Source organism: Mus pahari, chromosome 17 (genome assembly GCF_900095145.1).
Source record: "Mus pahari chromosome 17, PAHARI_EIJ_v1.1, whole genome shotgun sequence".
In the NCBI taxonomy this organism is placed as follows: Eukaryota; Metazoa; Chordata; class Mammalia; order Rodentia; family Muridae; genus Mus; species Mus pahari.
This window is the reverse complement of record NC_034606.1, coordinates 64,330,689-64,340,047: the sequence shown is the minus strand read 5'-3', so window position 1 is coordinate 64,340,047 and position 9,359 is coordinate 64,330,689. Positions and strand designations below refer to the sequence as shown.

The following is a 9,359-nucleotide window of genomic DNA, read 5'->3' as shown; positions in this document are numbered from 1 at the left end:
TAACCAATGTTCAGGGCTCTCTGGCAATTGAAGGACAGACAGTTTAGTCCTCTGAAAACAGCCTGGTCTCTAGTTCATTTCCTTGTTTAGGTACATTTACAAGAGTTCAATGTTTGCTTTGAGCATTTAAAGTTGAGGTGGGGGGTTGGAGAGATGGCCCAGCAGATAAGAGGTTAGGAGTTCAAATCCCAGCAACCACATGGTGGCTCACAACCACCTGTAATGAGATCTGATGCCCTCTTCTTGGGTGTCTAAAGATAGCTACAGTGTACTTACATATAATAAATAAATAGGCCAAAGTGAGCTGGGCTCAAGCAGGCCAGAAAAAATAAAGTTGAGGTGGTTTGTAGGATAAGGAAATGAGAGTTCTGGAGTCGAAGGAGTTTCTAATTACAGCTGTTTGTCTATATGACTTTGAGCAAACTATTCTGCCTCATTGGACTTCATTTTATTCCTCCATAAACTGCTACATGACAGATGTCATTAAAAACTAGCAGTCATTTATTTTCCTTTTGCCTTGTTGCTTTTTTCCCTCCATTCCCTTCTGCCCCTAGAGGGGAGAGGAGGACCCTTTTGTCCTATACTGTTTGCAAACTAGTCTTAAACTGAAGGGACAATTCTCTCCCTTTAGTCACCCAAGTGCGGAGACTTCAGCTGTGAAACACTACCTCCCACAGACACTCAAAAGGGAATGGGGGTGGGATGAGGAGGTCTCATAAAGTTCATGCTGGTCCTGAACTTGAAGAGAATGACCCTGAGTCCCAAGTGGGATTACAGTGGAGGCTGGAATTACAGGCTTTTAAATTAAGGATATTTCAAAGCCCTGTGTTTTCTCTGAGAAAAAGTGAAGGTAACTTTTAAGGCCTAAAGCCAAGGAGGGGGGTGGAGATCAAGGAAGTGCAAAAAAGGAGGAGGAGGAGGAGGAGGAGGAGGAGGAGGAAGAATCAACTAGGATGAACGACACAGCCGACTGGCTGGGACACGGGGACTGTAAGTGATGATCAGGAATGTATAGCCTGGCAGGGAGCCAGAATGGACTTGAATCTGCTGGACTTGGAAGAGTGTTTCCAAAAGGGAGAAACTAGCCTGAGGTCGGGGTGTGACCATGGTGATGTCGAACCTGGTGCAAGAAAGTGGGCGTGGCTCGGGCTGCAGGTGAGGGGCGTGACCAGGACAGGTGGGCGTGGCCAAGACGACCTGGGCACGCGGGGCGAGGCCGGGCCCCACCAGAGGGGCCTGGGCTGCTGTGGCGGAGAAGTGGGCGGGAAGGCGGGATGGGCGGGGAGGAGGCCATCCTTGCGGGAGAGGCGGGCTGGGCGGCTGGGAGGACCCGGGGACGGAAGAGGGTGGCCGTAGGCCGGGCCCCGCCCCGGGGCCGTCTCCCAGCGGGTTCCTTTTGCCTTGGCTGCCTCCGAGGCTGTGGCGGCAGTGGCCGCCGGGCGCACGTAAGATGGCGACTGCAGCAGCGGAAACCCTGGGCCTCCTGTGGGGCTGGCTGTGGAGCGAGAGCTTCTGGCTGCCTCAGAACGTGAGCTGGGCGGACCTGGAGGGCCCGGGCGACGGCTACGGCTACCCGCGCGCCCAGCACGTGCTGTCCGTGTTCCCGCTGGCAGTGTGCATCTTCTCCGTGAGGATGCTGTTCGAGCGGTGAGCGCTGCTGCGCGGGGCCGCGGATGGCGGGGGGTAGGGGCGGGACGCCCGGGCCGGAGACCGAGGGCCGGAAGCCGGGGCCGCGGCGGGGATGCTTGGAGCCCGGCGACGCGCCCCTGGAGCCTGCGTGCGCGTAGACCGCGCGAGTCTGGGGTGTGGGCGAGTGAGAGAGAATCGAGGGAAGCGCTGGGCCTCAGAAGTGCAGATCCCAGAGTCTCATGGAGCTCTCGAAGGCTGCCTCCCAATCTCCAGGAACCCGAGTGAGTCGTGCTCCCGCAGTGCCCGGCGAGAGGAACGGGAAGGGCCCGGGAGAACCAGAATTAGTTGGGGTCGTGGAAGCTTGTGGGCTCAGTGCAGGCGCCAGACCTCCCGAGCGACACATAGGTGGATGCATGAGATGTAATGTTTGCTAAAGTTACTTTATTTCTGGGGTTTGAAGCAACCGGATCAGTTAGGCCCCAAGCCCTGATTTGTTAGCGCGTGGACGTCTGTTTGTATGACAGCCGAAGTCTAGCTAGGATAGGGCGTGGTGAAGCCCGAGGCTTCCAGCGTTTGGGGAAGGTGTCAAGAGGAACTGCTGAACGGGCCTTGGAAGCCTGAGATGGGAGGAGTGGTCATTTTGAAGGCGATGGAGCCTGAGACTTTATTGGAAACAGCTTTGTGAACCAGCTTCTAAGGTTGTAGTATTCACAACATAGTTACGTGCTCTGGGCAGAAGATCCCCCTTTCTTCAAATGGCTAGTCTTATCTGCTGCCAAAAAGACACTGTTCGGTCAGGGATCTGCCGCGATATGTAATGAGAATCAATCATAGCAGTGTTTTTGATAAAGCTTACTCAAACTCCAAGGAAGCACTTTCCTCGTAGACAGAGATGCCTTCTGTAAAAACCTTATCTAGAACAAACAAGACACTGATGCGAGAATACCCTTTCTAGTGTGGAGATGTGGTTAGACAAAGTAATCCATTACTCAGAACTATCTGTTTTGGATTACTTCTTTGATTTGTCTACGAGGGTTTTTTTTTTCTTTCTTTCTTTCTTATATCCAGTTAGCCACTAATCTGTATTTATTAATACTATTTGTCTTTTCTAAAAGTGCTATGCCAGACACTCAGATGCAAAAAGTAAATATGTAATAAATAGATTAAGTGAAACTCAAAGTCTTTTCTGGGCCCCCAAGAACTTACAGTTTTTCAAGATAACCATCATTATCTTAAGTATCCCCGAGGTGGAGGTGCAGGCTTAGGAGAAAACTGGATCCCGCTATTCTCTTCCATAGTGAGGGCTGAAAATGAAATGCAAGAACTATCAAGAAAACAGACAATCCAATACACCTTTTCATTGTCATAAGAATACTCTTTGTTTCTCATGCAGATATATAACAAGTTTTGTGACTTACCTCTGCTATTGGTGTACACACACACACACATACACACATATACATAGTATATATTTCCAACTCTAAAGGGTTCCCCCAGATGGCTGGAGACTATTCCCTGGAGGAGGAGTCACTGAAAAGGATCTTTCCCCTGTGGGAATTCTATCTGCATGTTTCTATGGTACTCCAGTGTCAAGGGGATGAACAGGCATTCTTTCTAATGTGATATTTCTTGTCCAGTAAGGACAGCGGCTTGTTTGTTTAGTGTGTGATTGTAGGAAAAGTTGACCCTAGAAACAGTCTTGCTATTTTGTTTCCCTTTAGAACCAGCTATCTCAGAAAGTGCTTGGAACTGACTGCTGTTCTTCTGTGTGCTGTCTTCCATAAAGGAAACACGCTATACTTAAAGTATAGTAAAAGCCTATCTAAGGGGTTGGAGAGATGGCTCAGCCATTAAGAACTGTGCCAGAAAACTGTGCCTTCCAGTTACCTGCTGAGTTTCATTTGGACACTCGCATGGCAGCTCACAGCCATTTGCCACTCCAGTTCCAGGGGTTTGGAGGCCCTCCTCTGCCTTCACAGCCCTGGATGTGATGCACACACTTCTATGAAGTGAGAGCATCCATAGATATAAAATAGTAAAATAGGGTTTTTTTTTCTGGCCATAGTGGCACACAGCTAGGCAGATCTCCGAGTTCAAGGCCAGCTTTGAATCATAGTTAGTTATAGGACAACTATAATGAGGTCAAAAATTCAAAACAACAAAAGACACACACACACACACACACACACACACACACAGCTATCCAAAATAATTGGGAAATGGGTTTTTCCCGAATTTTCTTATTTCCCAAATCCTGCCTATTTAATTTCGAGAAACAAATGATATAGCAGTCATAAACTGGTAAGTGGTAGATGCCAATCCCTCTTTTACAGTCAATAAACTGAGTCTAACAAGTTTGGTGCCAAACCTAGCACTAAGCTCATTTCCCCACTATTCTTTTTTTTTTTTTTTTTTTAAAGCTTTATTTATTTATTATATGTAATTAGACACATAGCTGTCTTCAGACACTCCAGAAGAGGGTGTCAGGTCTTGTTACAGATGGTTTTTTGAGCCACCATGTGGTTGCTGGGATTTGAACTCAGGACCTTTGGAAGAGCAGTCGGGTGCCCTTACCCTCTGAGCCATCTCACCAGCCCCCACTATTCTTTCACAGTCTATGATAAGACTTTTTCTTAAGCCACCTTCCAGGTTTTTTTGTTTGTCTGCTTGAGCTTAATTATGAAACTAGCTGAAAAAAAAAAAGAAAAGAAAAAAGAAAGAAACTAGCTGGTCTGATACTTTATATATAGCCCAGCTGGTCCTGAACACACAGGAATCCTCTTTCCTCAGCTTCCCCAGTTCTTACGTTTATTTTATTTGGTTTGGTTTGTTTGTTTGTTTGTTTGTTTTTTGAGACAGGGTTTCTCTGTGTGGCCCTGGCTGTCCTGGAACTCACTCTGTAGACCAGGCTGGTCTTGAACTCAGAGATCCCCTTGCCTCTGCTTCCCAAGTGCTCTGATTAAAGGCATGCACAACCACCTCCAGGCCAAGGGATTACAATTTAATGTGCACTCCTACACCCAGCTATAATATTTAACTTCTACCCCAGTACTCAAGAAGCTGAGGCAGGAAGATCATGAACTTGGAACCCAGTTTTGGCTATAAAATGAGTTCTAGGCCAGCCAGGACTATGTACTAAGACTAACCTTTTGCAAGGGGAAGAATTCATGTTATTCCTGTACTTGATTTCACGTGTTTATATGGGAGGAAGACTGAATTATTTTATGTACATTAAGGAATATATATTTAAGGTGTATATATACTTAAGATATGTAAATATATAAAAAATAAATATATATTTTTACTGAATAGGATTTGGGAAATGAGAAAATGCAAAAAAAAAAAATCCCAATTATTTCAAATAGACTTTTTTTGTTACACACACACACACATATAGACATATAGTAATAATTCTGAATGTCTTAAAATAAACAGTAACAATACAGTAAAATTTAAGATAGGGTCTCTCTGGCTTTTCTGGAACTTGCCATATAGTCCAGGCTACCCTCTAGCTCACAAAAACCCACATGCCTCTGCCTCCTGAGTCCTGGGGTTAAGAGCTGTCTTATGCTTTATGTTTTAAGGAATCTTAAACCTATCCTACTTGATAAAAAGCTTCCTCTCCAGACAAGGTCTTGCCATGTAGTTGGGGCTAGCTCACAACTCAAATTCCTCTTGTATTGGCCTCCCAAGTGCTAGGATCATAGGTAGGCCCAGCTTGTTTGTGTTCTCTCAGGTCTCCTCCAAAATAGTCACTTCCTTTTCCTTCTCATGAACCACAGTGTTGTTGTTTTTCTTTTTTCCTTCCCATATTCCCTAGAGAATTGCAGCCTCTTCTAATAGAGATTACTTGAAAAACTATCTGACCATAAATAAAATATATCTCCACAGTCCAGCCTGACCTCAACTCACTGTGTCACTCAGCCTGGCCTCTAATTCCTGAGGGGTTTTGTGCCCCCACTGTCCAAGTGCTAGGGTTACAAGCATGAGCCACCACACCCAATACTATTATCTATTTTGCTCAAGAACTGCAGTGTGGGCCTAAGGATATAGGTTGGATATTGAGTGCTTGCCCTGGGCTTACTCTTCACCACAGGTAAAACCCAAATTCCACAAGCAGGTACTACCTGCCAACAGTGGAGGGAGTCTGCAGTGCACAGTGAGCATGTGATCAGTAGGTATTTACTGAATGGTTGGAAAGGGTCTATTCATCTACACAGATACTCAGATGGATCATCAGGAATAGAGATAGTTCAGGATGAATAGACACTTGCATTGAATCAGAGATGAGAGGATTCTCTGCTACATCTCACTGTGTTGTGTGTGCATGCTTAGTACTGTTTTATAGCCTCTATCTTTCCTCCTTCATATGCACACTTAGGATAACTCTACCACAAAGGGGGTAACTCCTCCAGGTTTGCTCTTCTTTTTTTTTTTTTTTTTTTTCGGGTTTTTTTTTTTTTTTTTTTTTTTTTTTTTTTGGGTTTTTTTTTTTTTTTTTTTTTTTTAAAGATTTATTTATTTATTATATGTAAGTACACTGTAGCTGTCTTCAGACACTCTAGAAGAGGGCATCAGATCTTGTTACGGATGGTTGTGAGCCACCATGTGGTTGCTGGGATTTGAACTCTGGACCTTCGGAAGAGCAGTCGGGTGCTCTTACCCACTGAGCCATCTCACCAGCCCAGGTTTGCTTTTCTTGAATATTATATTGCTAACTGAAACCTGGAAGGATGCTCTAAGCTAGACCTGTTGTATCTTATTTTCATTTGTTTTTGTTTCTGAGACAGATAGGATCTCTCTCCCGCAAGCCCCCTCCCTCTTCCTGATTGTTGGGATTACAGGCATGAGCAACTACTCTGAATTTCTAAGCTCAATTTTAATATAAAATTGTTTGAAGCTTGATATCTACTTCCTTGAGTACTTGTTAAATACCAATACACCAACTCTATGTAGGCTAATTTACTTGGGGTATGTTATTGCAATAGAAGCTTCAGCTGCCAGAACATAGTTACTTTGTGAATCTTGTAGGACATGGGTAAGCACTTTCACTTTGCTTATTTGTCATCTCAGTCTTGTCGCTTCAAGCAGCTTCACCTAGTGTGTCCAATGCTACCTTCCAGATAGCATGTCCTGTCACTGGGAACTGAGAAGGCTCACTGCTGGCCTGTTATATGTTACTATTTCTCTGAGGTGGGGGTCTTGCTATGTAGCCTTGGCTTGCTTAGAACTTGATATGTAGAATGAACAGGCTGGCCTCAAACTCAGACATCTCCTCTGCTGTCAGAGTGCTGGTGTTAAAGATGTGCATCACCACAATTTCTTGGCATATTTTTTTAGCTTGTCTTTCTCTCTGTCCCACCAGAGTTTCTCTGTGTAGTCCTGGCTGTCCTGGAACTCGCTCTGTAGACCAGGCTGGCCTTGAACACCCTGTCTCTACTTCCCCAGTGCTGGAATTAATGATGTGCAACACTGTGCCCAGCTTTTTCCTGTCTTCCTTCTTCCTCTTATGAAGTCTTGGTATCTCTACTACATAGCACTCCATCTACTCACCCCAGTTTTCCCCATTTCTACTAAGAGCAGCTTGTGTGCTCCATCCCCCTCAGTGTAGCCCTGGCCTTCCTGGATCTTGCTCTGTAGACCAGGCTGGCCTAAGAGATCTGCCTCTTGAGTGCACAGCTTTTTCTGCACAGTAGATGTTGATATTATTCTGCAGACAACTCTATATTGTTGTCTTAGGGTTTTCACTGCTATGAAGAGAAGCCATGACCCAGGTGACTCTTATAAGGACAACATTTAATTGGGGGGCTGGTTTACAGGTTCAGAGGTTCAGTCCATTATCATTAATGCATGGCAGTGTCCAGGCAGGCATGGTACTGGGAGAGGTGAGAGTTCTACATGTCATCCATAGGAAGCCAAGAGCAGATTGTCCCCAGGCAGCTAGGAACAGGTCTCAAAGTCCACCTCCTAATAGTGTTACTCCCTGGGCCAAGCATATTCAAACCACATTCCACCCTGGTCCCAATAAGCTTGTTCAAATGCGTGAATCTATGGAGGCCACATCTAGGCATAGCCTAATGCAAAATAAGTTTAGTCCAACTTCAAAAATCTCATGGTCTATAACAATCTCAACAATGTTAAAAGTCTCTTCTGGGTTGGAGAGATGGCTCAGTGGTTAAGAGCACCGACTGCTCTTCCAGAGGTCCTGAGTTCAATTCCCAGCAACCACATGGTGGCTCACAACCATCTGTAATAAAACCTGTTGCCCTCTTCTGGTGTGTCTGAAGACCGCTACAGTGTACTCACATAAATAAAATAAATACATAAATCTTTAAAAAAAAAAACAAAAAACAAGTCTCTTCTGAGATTCATGCAATCTCTAAACTGTAATCCCTTAAGAAATCAAAATCAAAGAGCAGATCTCATACCTCCAACATACAGAATATAAATTACCATTCCAAAATGTCATGGTGAGGAAATACTGGACCAAAGCAAGACCAAAAGCCAGCTGAGCAAACTCCAAACTCAGCATCTCCGTGTCTGCTATCAAAGCATCTTCAGATCTCCAAGTCCTTCATCTTTGTTGACTGCAACAAGCTTTCTCTCGGGCTGGTTCCACTCCCTGTTAGCTTTCCTCAGCAGGTCTTCCACAGCTCTCACATGTCATCTCTGAACATCTTGGGGTCTCCAAGGCAACTTCAACCTTACAGCTTCTTGTTCCAATGTCTAGGATCCACTCACTGTCCCCTGGGCTTCTCAAAAGAGCTTGGGTAATTTCTCCAGCTCTGCCTTCTGTAGCACTCTAGGCTGACCCCTCTCTACTGTGACTGCTGTTCTTGGTGGCCATCCCACGGTACTGGCATCTCTTAATATGCTGGGGTCTTTTACTGCAACTAGGCTTCACCAATAGCTTCTCATAGGTTCCCTCTATGGTGCCACACCTCAGTTTCTTTACATGACCCCTTCAGTCCTAGGCCATCAACTGCAACTGAAACTGCACCTTCACCGGTGGTCTTGCCTGACCTCTGATGACTCACACATTACCAAGTCCATCTACTAGCACAAGGCACAACCTTAGCTATCTCTGGAACAGTTTCTTTGTGCTCTCAGAACACACTTCCCAGATTTACCTCAGTGATGCTGGTCTCTCTCTGCACTTGCTGGAACTAGAACATGCCTCTTTGTCCTATTACATTATCACTAGCTTTCTGTTTTCCAACTCTTTCACTGCCTAAACTTGGCTGTTTTGCAACTTGCTCTGTAGATTGTCTTTGAACTCAGCAATCTGCAGGGCTCTGTTAAATGCTGGGATTAAAGACATTTGTCACCACCACGCCTAGACCTAAGCTTTTCTCTACTTGGAACTTGTTCTGTCCCAGGCTGGCCTTGAACTCAGAGATCTGCTTGCTTCTGTCTCCTGGAATTGAAGGTGTATACTACCATGCCTGGGCCTAAGCTTTCATGGCCTTGATTCCTCAAGACCTGGATCACAGGTGTGCTCCCCATTTCTGGATTGTGCTTCATTCCAGATTAAAATTCCAAATGAAACAATAACCTGATCATAATAATGCTTAGGTAGAACTCTCCCTTCGTGCCGGGCGTGGTGGCGCATGCCTTTAATCCCAGCACTCAGTAGGCAGAGGCAGGCGGATTTCTGAGTTCAAGGCCAGCCTGGTCTACAAAGTGAGTTCCAGGACAGCCAAGGCTATACAGAGAAACCCTGTCTCGAA

At 45.5% G+C, this 9,359-nt stretch overlaps 1 protein-coding gene across 1 annotated transcript in view; it reads left to right on the top strand.

The window, feature by feature from the left end:
- The first annotated feature begins 1,320 nt into the window (after positions 1-1,320).
- Cers5 (ceramide synthase 5) overlaps positions 1,321-9,359 on the top strand; it is a 39,372-nt gene continuing 31,333 nt past the window's right edge. The window contains exon 1 of the mRNA XM_021216609.1: positions 1,321-1,647. Within this exon, the coding sequence (XP_021072268.1) occupies positions 1,451-1,647 (197 nt within the window). The 5' untranslated portion in view covers positions 1,321-1,450. The remainder of the gene's footprint in view (positions 1,648-9,359) is intronic.